The sequence below is a fragment of the Colletotrichum truncatum genome, assembly GCF_014235925.2.
Source record: "Colletotrichum truncatum strain CMES1059 chromosome Unknown Contig_0005, whole genome shotgun sequence".
NCBI lineage: Eukaryota > Fungi > Ascomycota > Sordariomycetes > Glomerellales > Glomerellaceae > Colletotrichum > Colletotrichum truncatum.
The window spans coordinates 3,181,722-3,198,835 of NW_027222402.1; the positions used below are offsets into that span (position 1 = coordinate 3,181,722).

The window sequence follows — 17,114 nt, forward strand, 5'->3', positions numbered from 1 at the left end:
GAGGGAGTGAGGGTATTCTTATCCAGAACTCTCACTTGTAGGGGTGCACAAATGGATGGACTAAAGCTAAGAGACAAAGGGAGAAGGGACAATCTCGAGTGGTAGAGGGGCAATGGAATTGGCCATATTGGAACGGCGAATGAGCGAAGCAGGATGTTAGGAAGACTAGCGGCCCAACCAACAGGAAACCTAGGGAAGTTTAGGGGAATTTTGCATGTTCCGTGTGCAGCGCAGCCAGCTCAAATGCCGTTATTTCTTAGCGTTGACGCTGGAAGTGGGTGGTGTGCGAGGGGAGGATGGGGGCCAACCGTTCTTTCGTTGTTCAGACTCAGAGGTCTATTTCTAGGCTGTTATGGTGCGTGCGTGCGTGCTTGTTTGGTCTGGTCTGGTGTCGGGTGTCGGGTGTCTGAAGATAGGGAGAGATGACGACATTGATTTTTATCTTGTGGTGCGCCTGTTCTTGAGGTTTAGCTAAGCACAGCCAACCCAGGCAAATTAGTTGAGGCTGAGAGATAGAAAAGAGTGAGAGAAATGATGGGCGAGGAGCAAGCAAGAAGGAGCAACAATAGCTCTCATGGGTAATCCCTACAAACAGCGGTTTCGGCTAGTTGACAAGTCGCTTCCATGATAAAAGCCAATTATTTCCAAGGCTATGTATCTCATAATACCATGTAAATACATTTTATTAAATCTTTAGTGGCACTGCACAGAGCCAGCCACCAGGGCAGAGCTTTAGTTGGGTGAGTTTTCTGGACGCCGACCTGGCTGCTCGGCTTGACCGTTCTGAATACCAGACATTTGTGATGTGATGCTATATAGTGCGCGCGGACTTGCTAGACTCGTCAAATCCCGGACCAGGTCCGCCGTCGTGGAGACGAACTGGATGTGTTTGGAATACTTTTGTGCTACTTCAGTTAGCGGCCTAAGTAGCACATACTGTGGGTTGATCACTACTGTAGTAGCTTTGGCCCGGCAAAGACAAGCCTCAGGCACGGTGCTATCGACAAACTCTGGCCATGACTTGGGAGCCTGGGGGGGTTTCTTCTTCTTACTCCTGCATTCCTCACGCATTGCTGGTGTGTACTAGTACGTGTAGGAAATGGTTGCTACTGGGTTTGGATAGGTGGACGGGGGTGGGCTGCTGGCTGGCCCAAAAAGAGCGGCCAAAGGGTCTCCACCCAAATACTGTCAGATGGATTTGGTCGCACCCACATCCACTTTTGATTTGTGATTCACACGTGTCTGACGTCATCGACTTCGAACCTTAGGTAATGCAACTGGACGACGGCCGCACGAGACAAGACTCGAACTCTAGTACATGCCTACCCGTTTCTTGCACACTGCCATACACTATGTACTGCCCCAGTCCTGCCTCAACTACGGATACACTCCAGCCCATATGCTTCATCGCACCGCCATTCCACTGCTGCTAGGTCTGATTTGTTGTTCACATTCTTCAGAAACACACTTGTATGTCCGCACCTTGCAGCGTGGAGCCTGTGCCTCATGCCACATCCTGCTGCACAAAACCGGAGTTGTTCTGGTGTATCTCCCTCCCCATATTCTAGGGCATTCGATACATTGCTGTACCGGTCAACGCACACATCCCAGTGCATGCTAAGCTGACGACCAAAGAGCCTTGAAAGTAAGGAACCTTCAACATTCCAAACCTTCCCCCTCCCCCAAGAGAAAATAAAGCTGGTCGAATGTCTTCACCTCAAGAAGAGACCCGATACCGCATTGCTCGGTGTGTCATGCCTCACGGCGCCTTGACCGGACCATGGCCCAGACAATTTCACCCGAGGCCATCCAAATCACTGGAACGGCACGACAATTCAACCCAACCCCCACCCCACCCCAGTCAACCAGCCAGCCCTGGCAGTCACTCCCACTCTTCCCGTTCGCGACGCATACACACAGGGCCATTGACAGTATACATTACCGTGCCTTAGTCGCCTCGAGCCCACTATGGCGATAGAATGGTACCCGCAGCCTCGTGTGGACCATGGCCGGATGGAGAGGTCGAATGGAGGCTAGACACCGAGTATTTTGTACATGTTCCAACTTTTTGGGCCCCAACATGGTGTGCCTTGGTCCCAGTATCCGCGATGCCGCAACCTTGTACCAAAAAAGACAAGGCTAGCTAAGCAAACGCGACACCGCCAAGAAAGAGAGTAGAGACTACATAGTAAGCCCTTGTTATTCCTTACACCTGTCTATCGTGCCAAAGAACTGGGAGAGATACTCCCGCCATGTATCTGTCCCTGAATGATTGTTGATCACCCGTGTGGAAAGACACACAGACAGGGGGGATGGAAGCAAGGGACTCTCTCTCTCACACACACACACACATCGGCAATACAGCACATTGCTTGCTTCTTGACCTTCCTTGTCCTGTCATGCCTTAGCATAAGGGCCCCCCAGTTGGGTTTAGCCAAACAAATGTAGAGAAAAGACACAGGCGGGGCCCTTGACCTTCAGTACTGGCAAGTTGTGTCTGCGCCTGATGAATAGTTTCCCTGCGTCGCGGTATCTGATCCAACGTATGTTTCCTCAACAACAGTTCAAGAAGTAAAGGCCAGTGACTGTTCAGTGACAAGATCAAAGACTGGCAACACGCATGCCTTGTTTTTAAGGCCTCAAAAGTCTTTACTTGCCTGCACGGCACGGCACCGCGCCTTACTGCCCAAGGCCTCAAGCTCTCGAACACCCCAATGCCAACCGGAGGTACCCTATACTTGCCAGCCCACCAGGGACACCTCGCCACTACAGCGGTAATACGACAGCCCATTAACTTTCGTGCCGCCCCCAAAATCTCCCCCCTCTTTCTACGACTACAACCACCACCAGCAACTCTATGTCCTCTCCCCGCAACTTCCCAATTCTGAATTCTCCACGACCTTACAACCACCTTTGCTTCCGAAGTTTGAGAGTCGGTCCATTCATCGCGTATCAGGCCACCGCCGCTGCCACCAAACTTTTACACTCGTCACCGCTATACCTGCTTTTCACACTTATTATCGGTCGACCGTCGCTGTTAACATCTCGCGACACTTTGCCTATAACCTATGTGAACTTTTGCCGACCGCCGCCGCCTTCATTTTTCCCCCCTTCGCCGGCGATTTTTTCCCTCCCTCGGACCGAACGACGCTGCCCTTTGCCCACCCGGTTCGCCCAGGTATCAACTTCGACGACCCTGCTGTTTTGACGCGATACCGATTTTGCGGCCGTATGCACGGGTGGCATCATTGGAGCCGGCGCCTCGGGAGAGAAGAATACAAGTTGAACGGCTGAAAACACCGGAGACGACTTGGCTACTTTTGGACACCACATCGCGACCGTTCAGCATACATCTACCCCATACCGATATTGCATTCCAGGTTTGTGGAGACAGATGCGCTCGCCATGGAGGCCTTCTATCCCCAGCTCACCCCACAGGAGCTGCAGCGGCAGATGTCGCAACAGTCTCAGCAGCGTCAGATGCAACAACCAGGCCAGCCCGGCGGTCATGGCTTCCGGCAGATGAGCCAGGGTCATGGCATGAACATGATGAACGGCGGAGACTCTTTGGACGATATCATTCAATCTAACCACCACGAACTTCAACGTCGTCGGAGCATACACCAGTCGCACCAACCTTTTATTCCCCAAAACCAATCCGGGCAAAACGACGGTGGCGCAGGCAGAAGAATGTCTATGATGGAGTTTGGTGCAGGTGATAACCAGCTCGCCAATTACCCTTTCCAAAATCCGACCATGGCTGGCGAATTTGCCAATATGGCTGGCCGAATGGCAAATGGCATGGATCATGGTATGGATAATGGCATGGCAAGCAATGTTGGAGCTCTGGGCAACAGTGTACCTGGCAGCATCTCAATACCCGGTCCGATGGATGGATTCTCCGGCCAGGATGGACTCCAGATGTCCCCTACAAATGCCTTCACCTCATTCTCGCCGGATATGATGGATTCAATAATACCGCCCAACTCCTTTAACATGCAGGTTCCTGCGATGCCTACAACCACGAGTATGGGCATGTACTCACAGACGTCGATGGCTAATGCCTTTTCAAACCCTCTTACTACAGAGACTTCCGATATCCCGATGGAAATGGCGGGATCTGACACGCCAATCACGGCACCACAAAGCACCCTTGGTACACCGCTAGATATTGGGACTGGCGACAACGACGCCATGGCTATGGGCCAGCAATTTCAGTCACAGGCGGACAGCAACGCCCGCGCGAACCCACAAGCTGTGAACTTTGGACCTAGTCCTACGGGTGCCGCACAGACAACACCATCTTCCATTTCACGGGAAATGTCAACCCATTCGACCAACAACTCTTCTCAGTCCCCTAACAATAGATCCTCATCCATGTCGACGGGCCAAGCTGCTACTTCCCAACAAACCACAACAACCACACCTGCCATGGGGCCTCTTACACCTCGGGCAGAGGCCAAGGAGAAGAACGTCTACTCCAAGAGCGGTTTCGACATGCTGCGAGCGCTTTGGTATGTTGCGACACGGAAAAGCCCCGAGATTCACCTCGGCGCCGTGGACATGTCTTGTGCTTTTGTTGTCTGCGATGTTTCACTAAATGACTGCCCTATTATCTATGTATCCGACAATTTCCAAAACCTGACGGGGTATAGCCGCCATGAAATTGTCGGTCAAAATTGCCGCTTTTTACAGGCTCCTGACGGCAAGGTCGAGGCTGGCTCCAAACGTGAGTTTGTCGATGACGCCTCTGTCTATAACTTGAAGAAAAAGATTGCGGAGGGACGCGAGGTACAGCAAAGCTTGATCAACTACCGCAAAGGCGGGAAGCCGTTCCTTAACCTTTTAACCATGATACCGATTCCATGGGACGATCCCAACGAAATACGATTCTTCGTCGGTTTCCAGATCGACCTCGTAGAATGCCCGGATGCCATCGCTCAAGGTCAGGATACCGGCGGTGTCAAGGTTAACTACAAACACAGCGATATCGGTCAATACATCTGGACACCGCCTACGGCGAACGCTGTCGAGCCCGAGAATGGGCAGACGCTCGGGGTCGACGACGTATCGACTCTGTTACAACAATTCAGCCCCAAGGGCGCTGTGTCCGATTGGCACAAGCAGTCGTGGGACAAGATGCTCCTAGAGAACACGGACGATGTGGTTCACGTTCTCTCTTTGAAAGGACTCTTTCTATATCTATCTCCGTCCAGCAAACGAGTTTTGGAGTATGACGCTACAGAGCTGGTTGGTAATTCCTTATCTACTGTCTGCCATCCCTCCGACATTGTCCCCGTTACACGAGAGCTCAAGGATGCCACCGCTGGCAATTCCGTCAACATTGTTTTTCGCATTAGGCGGAAGCAGAGTGGTTACACTTGGTTTGAGAGCCACGGTTCGCTCTTCTTCGAACATGGCAAGGGAAGGAAATGCATCATCTTGGTAGGAAGGAAACGACCCGTCTTCGCATTGAGCCGACGAGACCTGGAGGCCCATGGCGGCATTGGTGACAGCGAGTTATGGACCAAGATTTCCGTGTCTGGCATGTTTTTGTTTGTGTCATCCAACATTCGGTCCCTACTTGACCTTCAGCCAGACAGCTTGGTAGGCACAAGCATGCAGGAGCTCATGCGCCGGGAGAGCCGTGCTGAGTTTGGTCGCGCCATTGAAAAGGCCAGAAGGGGTAAGATTGTTACTTGCAAGCACGAAGTTCACAATAGAAGGGGACAGGTCTTGCAGGCGCAGACAACACTGTATCCCGGAGACGCATCGGAAGGCCAAAAACCAACGTTTTTGTTGGCGCAAACAAAACTCTTGAAAGCTTCCTCGAGGGCGATCGCACCGGCAGCCACGCCCCCGGGAAGTGTCAAATCGGCCTCCCACGCGCAAGCCACGCAGCCGACCATATCTACGGACTTGCAAAAGACTGGTCCAATATCCACCTCGGGCAGCAACACTGTCCCGGGCAACCAGGATGCGGCGCTGGCAGCAGATGACAACATTTTCAACGAGCTGAGGACAACCAAGTGCTCTAGTTGGCAATTTGAGTTGCGACAGATGGAGAAGGTCAACAGGATTCTTGCAGAAGAACTCGGGGGCCTATTATCGAACAAGAAGAAAAGAAAACGAAGAAAGGGTGTCGGTAATGTCGTACGTGACTGTGCGAACTGCCACACCCGCAACACGCCCGAATGGCGGCGGGGACCAAGCGGCCAACGAGATCTGTGTAACAGTTGCGGTCTACGCTGGGCAAAGCAGGTAAGAAGTGCCGAGCCCACTGTGGCCGATCATCGATCGGAGGATTACGATGTTAATGAAGACTAGGTTGGTCGTGTTTCTCCACGCAATTCCTCCCGAGGAGGCGCAAACACCAATGTCGACGCACTGAGCAAGAAGTCGAACTCTCCAATACATTCATCTCAATTGCAGAACGAGGTAAAGGCTAGTAGCAGTACGCCTGCTCGACATAACGATGGTTCCTCCGGCAACATCACGCCTGCGACGACTGTATCCAAATCCCACAGCACGATGCCTCCTCCAAGTCAGCCGCTTTTAACAGGCGCTAGCGGAGGCGGAATGACACTGATACGGGAGTAGCGTGGCTCCTTTCCGGGTTGCTGTTGAATCTTCCTCTCAAAAAATGTTTCCGGAGACAAACAGCCGCCTGTTCCTACCAAATGAAGTTAATTTAGATCGCATATTCCCTCTAGATACCACTACTCGCTCTTTCGTTTCGATGAAAATTTCTTAGTTGATGGCGTGGAACAGCCCAAATCAATGATGCTTGGAACCGGCGCCGGTAGGAAGGTTGGAAGTTTTTGGTGCTGGTCGGATGTTTTGGAGTGCCTTCAAGGTTATTTGAATTCGCAACATACCACATACACGAGGCGTTCCATAAGACGGGCTGTGGGAGACGGAATTTGTCCTTATGTTTTGAAATTTTGTTTAGCCCCTTCTGCTTTTTCACGTTTTACTCATATCCAACCTTTGACGACTGGAATTTGCCATCTACGATACCAAAATCGACATCAATTTGGGTGGAACGACATTCTTCTTCATACCCCTCTCTCATTCGAATAAGGAAGATGGGGTCAAAGTACTGATACTTTTTGGTGAAGGAGACGCTTTCTATGGAGAACTTGGTTATGGTTTTCGTTGTTTCCCCCTTCCTAACGAGGTGGGAAATGGGGCTTAGAAAAAGAAGTTAGGGAGTATTATGAAACGCTGGTACCGAAGCGGTGTATTTCCCTGTTCTCACCTCTCTCTTCCGCTCTGCGTTTTTGACAAAAGTATGAAGTCGTTGACGCAAGATTTCTATATCTGATGGTTGGTTGGATGGACGAGATAGGCACGACCATGCCACCAACGAGAGTAGCTGAATGATATGTACTTCTTTTTATCCTCCCACTCTTTCCTCCTACTCTTGTATTGTTTGCAGGTCCATCGGCGTTTGTGCACTGCAACTTGTCTTGTGGTAGTGAGACACTCGGACACATGATCGAATGGCATAGGTTCCAACAGAACGACCTTTTCGAGGGGGGGGGGGGGGGGGGCGGAGTTGACGTTTACCTCTCGGGGTGTACTTGAAACCTAGGTGTAGGTGGCTTTGGAAAATTACCCAAGTAGTAAATAATGCCATCTGGCGTTCGCTTCAGTTTGTCATGGGTGTGGATATCGTCGCATAGGAAAGGGTTGCCTAGGGTGGTTACGAAGAGGGTGTGTGTGTGTGTGTGTGTGGGCATGGACGCCGGAATCGTGTGCTTCACGAAAGCGCCACAGAGAGTGCGATTTTGTGCCTCGTGCCCCGAGACAAATGCATGCGTCTTCAAATCCAGGCTGTTGAGCGTTTGAATCCGCAACTCGTTCTTTGGCGAGTTCTCGTGCCGTCATGCCGTTGTGTGTGACGGAGCGTCTTCTCACAATCGCAACACTACACGTCAATGGGGGCAATTTTGGGCCCTAGGAGAGGCACTGGCTGTCTTATCCAGAACGGGAAAGCGTCATTAGAGATAAAAGGGTGTATCAAAGGTATGTACTATATTCAACTGAACCTTAGCCCTACTATCGTGGGCAGTGTGGCTGCCCGAGTGCATACGAGTATGCACGCATGCTCCATGACATGCCAGGCGAGAGGAAAACCAGGAGGGGGTATCTCTAAACCGTTCCAAAGTCGTCATCAAGACTTGCTCTCATGAACATTCATTTCCCCAAACGAGAAAACCAGCGTGCTGTGCGTGCCCAACAGAACCAACAAAGAAAAGTAGGAGATGCGAGGGAACCTCAAAAGCCATCGTAAACAAATCAACTCGTCGTATGAAAAGTGAAAAAGCAATAAAAAGAAAAACCGAGACGAAGGAAGAAAAAAACACGCCAACGAAAATCCACCACTGATACACCAATATATGCCGTGACCAGGAGAAAACTCAAAAATCAGATAATGTACTGTTTGTCTTTGTACTGTATGTTGCCTATGCAAATCGAACGTCACCTAGTGGTTGTGGAATGCATCACAGACTCTCAGGGCCGTATTTCATGCCCAAGACGTAAGTGAGTAGATGGAAAGTCCAAATGCGATGAGGCAAAAGCTGGCCAGGTTCCCGTATCAAGCCTTCTTGCAGGCCTGACACTTGACTTCATATCCCAATCCTATTGACACACAGGGTCAACAGGCTACCTGAAAGGCATGACAACCGCTACTACCTTTCGGCGAGTACGTGGTTGACAAAAAAAAAAAAGTTCAAATGTGTATGGCGGCAGTCAATGCCGACTGCGATTTGAAGTTCGCAAATGAACCACCTGGCAAGGTACCAAAAGTGCTTGCGGTTAGCAAATGCTGCTGGTAACTTGAGGCGGCGAACGCATCGTGCGATGATGCTGGAAGGTACCCAGAGATTGACTCGGAGAGTTCTGCCTTCTTCGGCGAGGGGATTCTCCGACTATTCTTAATCAGCTGGGTTTGGGAGACGAAAGTTTGTCTCTGAACTTTGACCACAGGAGTGCGGTGCAAAGACTCTGCTACAAATGATGCTGGGAGGTGTGCCTTGCGCTTAGAGGAGCTCTTGCAATTCCTGAAGGAAATATCAGCGAGCTGCTGGTCGTAAGCGGGGTTGCACATGTCCTGTGCATATCTGTCCAGATGGTGGTGGCTGAGGCGACCTGCCCATCTGTCATCATTGAGGAAGTGCGGGTTGGTCCAAATTTCAGCGCAAGTCTCCTTGAACGAATAGACCTCGACAACCCAGCCCTTCTTCAGAGCCCTTTCGACATGTTTTGGGAAACCGTCAGAGAAGCCAGATTCGTTTGGATTGCCGTCTCCAGTGACAACGACCATGATGCCTGGCTCGTTATCGAGAACACAGTCAGACATTCTGAACTGAAGCATCTCATCGACGCACTGCTCCTGTTCAGGCACGCGATTCTTGAATCGCAAAGCATCGTCCGAATCGGAGGAAGTGGTATCATAAATCTTCTTCTGCCACTTATTGCCATCGCTCCGGGGGCTCTCCTTCTTTTCATCTTTCGGAACCCGAGTCGTAATTATCGGGGTGTATTGGCAGTTAATGGCATCCTCAAAATACTTTGGTGCTTCTTTAGTGGAGCTCTTAGAGCCGGCGATGTAGCGCTCAGAAGTCTTCCTGTCTCGCTCCAAGATCTGTTGAAGCCTGCTAAACATAATGCAAGGGGGCAGCTTATCGAGCTTGTCCATATGGAGCTTTCTCTTCAAGTGATCGTAGAAGCCGATGCTAATATTGGAAGCATCAACGAAAACAGATACACCCTCATCGCAGTGTTTCGGGAAGTTGTCCCGAAGCCGCTGATCATGTACTCTAAAATCATTCATCAGACGAGTGGAAAATGGCTGCTCGGAGGAGAGAGGAGCTCTTTTAGCGGTTTCACGCTGAAAGATGCGTTCGCCAGCGGACAAAGTGATTGTCTGGGCCAAAGGAGTGGTCGGCGGCGTAGTGACGTCCGACAGGCCAGCACCTCCGTTCAGTTCCAGATCGACATCCACAGGATCAAAGTCTCCGCGAGATGAAACCGAATCCAGCTGGTCTTCGGAATCACTGGTGGTTGCAGATACTGAAGGCGAAGGCGGAAATACAATGGGTTGAACGGCGACCTTGGGTGCAACAATTGATGTTGGCTGAGGCAGGGGCTTGGTGGTGAAGTTGGCCTTTGGCTGACTTTTCTTTCCAGTCATAATGTCTCTGAACAAAGAATCCGGGATGTCAAGGAGGCGAGGGCCCTGATGGGTGCTCTGAGTAATGGGCTGTGAGTCGTTGGGAAGTTCTTCGGTCAGCTGCAAAGAATCGCGATGAGAATCAACCATTGCAAAGACTCTGGAGAAGTCTCCAAGGTTGGGAGATGCTGCTGAAGTAGATATCTTGAAAAGACCCTGAGATGAAGGGTTCGCTATACCTGCGCTAGGTGACCGTTGTCTCTGACGAGACTTTCTCCGGCTGTTTGAGGGCGTCATCTTGCTGGTATATGACTAAAGACATTAAAGTTCGGAAAATGGCTTAATGACGAATCTGGATGGCCTTCGTCTTCGCTAACCTTGGGTTGTCCGGTTGGCTTACCCAAGGATGTGGTGAAGAAACCGCCAAGTGCAAAGCTGAAGCGCCAGGTAGGGGAGCGGCGAAATGTACCGTAGGTAGCCCGAGGTGATGCTTTTTTTGACGGGTGCCGAAATCCGAAGAAAGAATGAAGGAAAGGGCAATCAATCGAAGAGTAGGAAAGAAAAAAAAAATGACCGAATGGTTGCTGAACCAGTAGCTCGAAGATACCAAAAGAACGGCAGTTGTGGAGGTCAAGACGAAAGACGGAAAATCAAGCGCAAAGATGGAATCAAGATTCCGAGAAGAGAGTCGGTTTAATCGGGATCGGAAAGAAGGGTTTTTGAGGGGAACGCGGTGGTTTTTGAGAGCAGTGGGAGGCGAAAGTGAGGTACTAGAGGAAGAGGAGAAGAAGAAAAGGTGGGAGGTGTGAGGTTCGGAAAGTCGACAACGTCAGCAGTTCGTGGATAGTCCGCGCTTGAGGCTCAGTTAGCGTCTATGAGTGCGGGAAGTTTGGCCTAAATTCCCACTTTGGGCCCCCAGAAAGGCCCAGCAACAGCAGTGAGTCAATGGGGAAGGGGAAGGTTCCCAGTGGCTCGGCCTTCGCGAAGGGGGCGAATCAAAGAGACGCTAGCCCCTCTTTGGGTTGGCCCGTTGGGCGTCCCCCGGCCTCTTTCAGCTCAAGCAGCTCAAAGAGACAAGCAGCAATATGTGGAGCAAGGTCCTTTAGGAGGCAAAAACGTCCCTTCACTTCCCGCTCGTTGTTTTACACCCGTCCCTCACCCCTACTCGCTCTTATTCCTTTTTTTGTAAAGAGGCCGTAGTACTATTCCGGCCAGGAGGTAACAAGAGCCATTGTTCAAATCGCGGAGGAATGAGCATGCTCAATCCCTTTAGGGGAGCTTCCTCTCTTCTTTGAACAGAGACAAAAAGGCTCACGTTTATGCGCCTCCAATCGTTCACCCGGTAGAGCTAGTCTGGCGTCAGCCACACATTTCCAACTGTCACATATACGTCGTCAGAAGTTATGCCTTTTCCGTCTTCAATTTTGAGTATTATGATGTACAATGAACCATGGATCAATCCCTTCCTTTGATGATAATACTGATACAGTGGGCCGAGCCATTGGTTCCCATGAACTCCAAACCAAAAGGTATCACAACAATCCGAACCTGCCGAAACTCCTCTACCTTGAGCGCTGATGATGATGGCTCTGGTCACTCAATCCTTTCAGACACCGCGAGGCTTAGATGAGCGCAGGCTGGTGTGTGCGTGATAAATGTCTTCGAGGTAGCTGGCCTTCTTGGCCTCTTCGGCCTTCTCAGCCTCTTCTTCACGCTCCCTCCTAGACTTAACTCGGGATGCACGCTGCTCCTTGAGGAGTCGTTGACTGTCATCCAAATCGTCGTCGCCTAACATGAGTGCCGTCTCTTGAGCGTGAGCCTTCCAGTACAGAGCCCAGGCATCGCTTGCCCAATCGCGCAATTCTTCCTGCGTCTTGCCCTTGGTGATTTCATCAATGGCCATCTTGGTCCTCAACTCCTTCTGCTTGGCAACAGAAAAGGCCTTTGCGCGGCTGGTGCGCTCCGACAGCCATTCGGGGTTGCTCTTAGCAAGGTAGGCGAGGCTGTGGCCCGTGTTGGCGTTGTCCGGGGCGAGGCCATGCTCGGGTCGGGAGATGGGCGGTGTGGTGAAGAAAATGATTCTGCCGTTCTCGTCCCTGTTGTACTGACTGCGCACTTCCTCCGGGATCTGGTCGTTGACGTGGTCGGGCAGCACAAAAACCTCGGGGGGTCGAGGCGGGTTGTATGCGTTGTTTGGCGGCATCGCATTGGAGGCGGGCGCCATGGGGGTACGGGCTGCGGCTGGGTGAGGCTGCATTTGATGGTGATTGAACGTCTGACCCAAAGGATTTGCTGGCATCATTTGTGGATGCATCTGGTGGTGCTGGTGGTGCTGGTGCTGGTGCTGTGGGACGGGCGCTTGGGCCTGCTGGTACTGGGGCGCTGGAGGCTGGTGCTGCGGGAGGTGGTGGTGCTGCTGGTGGTGCTGTTGCTGCTGCTGAAACTGGTGGGGAAGATGCTGGGGGTGCTGTGGGTGTGGGTGCTGAGGGTGCTGTTGGTGTTGCTGGTAGGGACTTGGCACGAATCCCTGCTGCTGGTACATGGGACGGATGGGCTGTTGCGGAGAGTGAGACGCCTGGTGAGGAATTTGGGGCAACGGCACCGGCGTCTGGTGAGGTACGGCGACAGGAGACGCAGACGCGTGTTGAGGCGTATACTGCTGAGCGTACATGGCCGGTGACGGCGACGGCGCCGCTCCCATGCCGCCGTGTCCGTACGGTGTGGGCGCGTTATTGATTGACATGTCGCTGGGGGTTTGCCGCATGGCTTGCAGCACCGAAGGCCGTCGCGCCGGTTCTTGACTCATGTCAAGCGCAGCCGGTGGTGGAGGCGACGGTGTTGGCTCAGGCGGAGGAGACTCCTGCATCAGAATATCTTGCGTCAGCAGGCGATCTTCATACAGATCAGGTGGGAAGATGGCTGGGCTTGAAGCCCAAATGAGAATAAATCAAAGGTGTGAGGGTGAAGGTGAGAGAGAGCGAGGGGGAGGCGCAATTTTTTTGCTGGGGGTTGGAGATGAGATGCAGGGTGTCTGTGTTGTTATCCCCTACGCGCTGCTCCCTTTATCTACCTGTACTGGATAAGGCAAAAGAGAAAAGGACGCATGTGAGGTGTTTGAGGGCGCATTAAGACTCATCAATCAAGAGGTGCCAGGGTCATGCTGCGCGTGGGAGTAACATCAAAAACAGCGGTAAGAGATTAGACAAGCCTCCTTGGGGCAGTATCAAGAGGCCTGGATCCCCGTGGAGGAGATAAAAACAGCAAGAAAAATCCGTGACAACTTACGTTTGCTTCTCGAGGTCGCCGATGTACAGCACCGATGATGGGTGGTGCGTTTGAGGCACCCCAGGTCGGCTTTGGGAGCTCATCCGTCTCCTTTGCATCCGCTTGCAGCAGGTGTTTGATCGGGCTGGGTACTTTCCTCAGCCGCCGCGGCTGCTCAAACAGATCCATCTCGTAGTCCCTCTCTCGCACTTCATCCGGCACACAGCTGGCCCACGTCTTGATCTTGTTGAAGCGGCACGTCGCTTCATTATAGCGAGACTCGCAAATGTAAACTTCTTTGTCCCTTGGAAGCCCCCGCGGCCTTCCCTTGTTGAAGCGCGTCACAAACATGACGAAGCATCGGTCAAGGACCTCTTCGATCTGGTGGTCACGGTACTGGCCCGTCTTGGCCACCTCATTCTCAAAAAAGTGCTTCTCGTACCGGTGTACCGTTTGCTCAGGGCGGTAGTACCAACAGGCGTTGATCCACCGTTGGCCGGCGCGGTCTTGCCAGGTGCGGAATATCTGAGCGACGATGGGCTTGGCCATGTCGTTCACGTTGCGAATATGCACCCAGTCACCTATGAGTAGTTGTTAACCCAAGTTCCAGTCCATTATTTTACCAGTAGGCACATTCGCAACTTACCAACTTTCCACGACTGGCCGTTGTACTGAATATCGGCCAACGGAAGTTTGCCATCCTCGTCTCGGAATTCGTCGTCGGGCCTGGCCTTTTCTTGGGCCACCAACTCATATGCATGTCTCTTCAGTTCCACGGCAGCTTGGTAAATATCACTGCCTTCTTCGTTGTAGTGCATGGCATTGTTGAACATGGTGTCCATATCCTTGAGGACGCTTTCGACGGTCGAGTACTTCTTCCTCTTGGCCTTTTTCTTAATGTTATCCAATGCAATCGGTTCAGCAATGACCTGATAGTAGTCCGGGTTCATCATCTTGTCAGGCAGCCTCTCGAAAGGACTGATGAGCAACTCGCCATCGTCTGATTTGAACTTGCGAAGACCCTTGATCACGTTGTCAATGCGGGCCTCAAGGGGTGTTAGGACTTTAGGAGGGCGGCCGCGCTTCTTATGCTCGTCCTCCTCTCTGGCTTCATCGACATAACGCCTGCCGAAAGAAGCTCGGCCCCGTCTCCTGCTGCGTCGGCGTTTTCCATCGTCATCAGAGTCGTCATTGTCTTCCTCTTCCTCCTCCTCCTCTTCTTCCTCCTCTTCTTCATCTTCTTCTTCAGACTCGGGCTCGGGAGAGGATTCATCAGCAGGTGGGAGCTCGCCCAGATCCGGCAGCTCAGCCTCCTCAGGCTTGATGGTGCCTTTTGAGACAAGCTTTTGCAGCTCTGCCTTGAGCAGGTCCCTGATTATAGTGGCACCTTTAAAAATGGCAGACGAGGGACGGTTGTACACTTGGGCATTGTGGCAGATCTGAGCAACGTCACGAACAAATTCGGGGAAATCGCTGTACTGCTTTTTGCTGATCTTGCCCTGCGGGGGGTTAGCTCTTTAGGTCCCATGGCCATGTAGTTTCTTGAACAGTGAAACCTACGCGAATAGTACTGAAGGCGATGGGGTTCTCAATGATCTCGAAATAATCAGGCAACTGGCGTTTGTTCGGAATGCGCTGGAAGCTTGCAGCCCACCACTCCCCACTACGACACACCAGAATTAGCAAAACAATGCGTGGGGCGTACGTCGGTGCGGCACGTACTCATCGTCCTTATAGTTGCTGAGGTATGTGTTGAGGGTCTGTATAACGTCCAAGAGATCGCCAGGCTCGGAGTCGGCCGGGGACGCAGCGCCGTCGTCGAGGTCTCCGTCAGCATCAATGTCCGCGTCCGCGTCCGCATCGGCATCGGCGTCGGCATCGACATCGGCTTCCCCTGGCGCATCTGCTTCTTCGTCTGCTTCGCCATCGGCATCAGCATCTGCGTCGGCGTCCACATCCATTTTCTCGGGAGCACCTGGATTGGCGACAACGGTGGTTGTTTCGTCAGTCTTTGGGGCGGCCTCTACCGAGGTGGGCGCGGGGGCGTCGATCATGTCGACATCGCCAGTGACCTTGGCCTCGATAGACTCTCGCACTTCAGGCGCGTCGCTGCGCGTCGAAGACATGGTTTCCACCACCACTTCGGGTCGCAAACACCAGGGCTGAAGGTCGCTTCCGGGGGGCTAATTAGCGGCGCAAGGGGTCAGTCAAGTAATTGGACCCTCTGCATTGACGATCCGGAGTGGTAAACGAGGTTGAGAGCCTGTGTCGCAAAGGTCAAAATTTGGAAGAGGAAACCGTTTAGAGGAAGGAATTGAAGGTTCGCGAAAGCGGCGAGGCGGGAGCTGGCTGGGGTACAACGGGTACAAGTGGTGCGACGAGGGTGTTAGCAAGCAAGCCGCCCTGGACTCAGTGTTGCTCTGTGCCGGGTCCACTTCGGCTAACTGGTCTGCTGTGTTCGGCCGATTGGACGACTAGGAATCTAGACCAACCCTTCCGTAAGCCTTATAGATAGATGCCCTGAAGCTTCTGGGCCTTTGACACGACAGGGTTCATATAGAAGAGATGGCAACTGGTTCCTGGGAAGCGGTTCTTCCTACATTATTTTGAGACAGACAAAGCACTTTGGAGAACGAGGGTTCCCTGAACATCAACCAATACAGGAAGGCTGTCAGCAATGATATCTGTTCTAGCATCGTCCTTTATATATTACCCATGGTTTCTGGAAAGATGACTGCCGGAAATGCATCCCCCCCGTGCCAACGGCTGCAACGTCAAGTATTTACTAATGATCCTCAGTTGCTTCACATTGGCACTTTTGAGTCAATGATACGCTCCGACTGGGGTTTCGTCATCAATTCTATCCATATTGTAGGCACGAAATCAATCGTTTCTTTGGCTTTGCATTGGAAGGAAAGCAGAGCAAGAAAAGCAAACCAAAGAAATCATAAATGCAGTGCAACCGCGACCAATCAACAAGAGCCAAGTAGACGTGGAATGGTGGTGATGAGCAGAGCAGAATCGACTTCAATGAAACTTTACTGTCACTGGAGCTTCGGGACTGGCCCTGGTATGAGGTAGTGTCGGGCCTTGGCTGGAGCAATTCTCCACCTGCACCAACGACAATGGGAGTTCAATGAGGAGTAGCACAGCCCAACCACAACGCCAACACGGCTTGGTTTCTTTCAGCTGTACCTCATGTTGGGCGATTCGACCTGACCTCAGACACAAGCCCAAAGCCTCCATCATCGTCCTCTCTCGACGCTCAGGCCCTCGTTTGTTTCTCTTCTCATCCTAGCTTTGCCAACGCTAGTGACGCCGACGCCGCCTTCCAGAAGTACTTAATAAGCGGAGAACCTTCTAGTTCGTCCTAGGATCGCATCTCCATCTCCATGCCACTCACTCCACTACCGAGTCTCCATCCTGCCCATCTCACATGCTCGTACACTAGCTTGTTGATTTGACCAAGTCCTTGCTACCGACCGAAATCAGTCGTTCCGGACAAAGTCTCTACAAAGCATCACCTTCGATACAACGTTGTTGAGCCATTAGCGCTCTTTGCTTGATCAAACGAGCGGTTATCAACCCCATTCATTCCCACCCTACTGAGGGACCCTGGTGTTCACTCTGATAAGATTGACCCCTCCGCGACCCCGCCGTCCCAGCC

At 52.1% G+C, this 17,114-nt stretch overlaps 3 protein-coding genes across 3 annotated transcripts; 1 reads left to right on the forward strand and 2 right to left on the reverse strand.

The window, feature by feature from the left end:
• Window positions 1-3,405: 3,405 nt before the first annotated feature.
• CTRU02_208921 (white collar 1) lies at window positions 3,406-6,600 on the forward strand (the record flags this gene model as incomplete). Its single annotated transcript, XM_036726127.1, has 2 exons — window positions 3,406-6,261; window positions 6,328-6,600. 2 exons carry the CDS (start codon window positions 3,406-3,408, stop codon window positions 6,598-6,600), a joined length of 3,129 nt encoding a protein of 1,042 aa, XP_036582320.1.
• A 2,140-nt stretch (window positions 6,601-8,740) lies between these two features.
• Window positions 8,741-10,480, reverse strand: CTRU02_208922 (cell wall glucanase; the record flags this gene model as incomplete). Its single annotated transcript, XM_036726126.1, has 1 exon — window positions 8,741-10,480. The coding sequence occupies one exon, from the start codon at window positions 10,478-10,480 to the stop codon at window positions 8,741-8,743; it is 1,740 nt and encodes a 579-aa protein (XP_036582319.1).
• A 1,309-nt stretch (window positions 10,481-11,789) lies between these two features.
• CTRU02_208923 (chromatin structure-remodeling complex protein RSC2) lies at window positions 11,790-15,573 on the reverse strand (the record flags this gene model as incomplete). The annotated part of the gene is made up of 6 exons (XM_070205173.1): window positions 11,790-12,434; window positions 12,786-13,043; window positions 13,469-14,038; window positions 14,089-14,946; window positions 15,008-15,110; window positions 15,170-15,573. 6 exons carry the CDS (start codon window positions 15,571-15,573, stop codon window positions 11,790-11,792), a joined length of 2,838 nt encoding a protein of 945 aa, XP_070061248.1.
• Window positions 15,574-17,114: the final 1,541 nt, after the last annotated feature.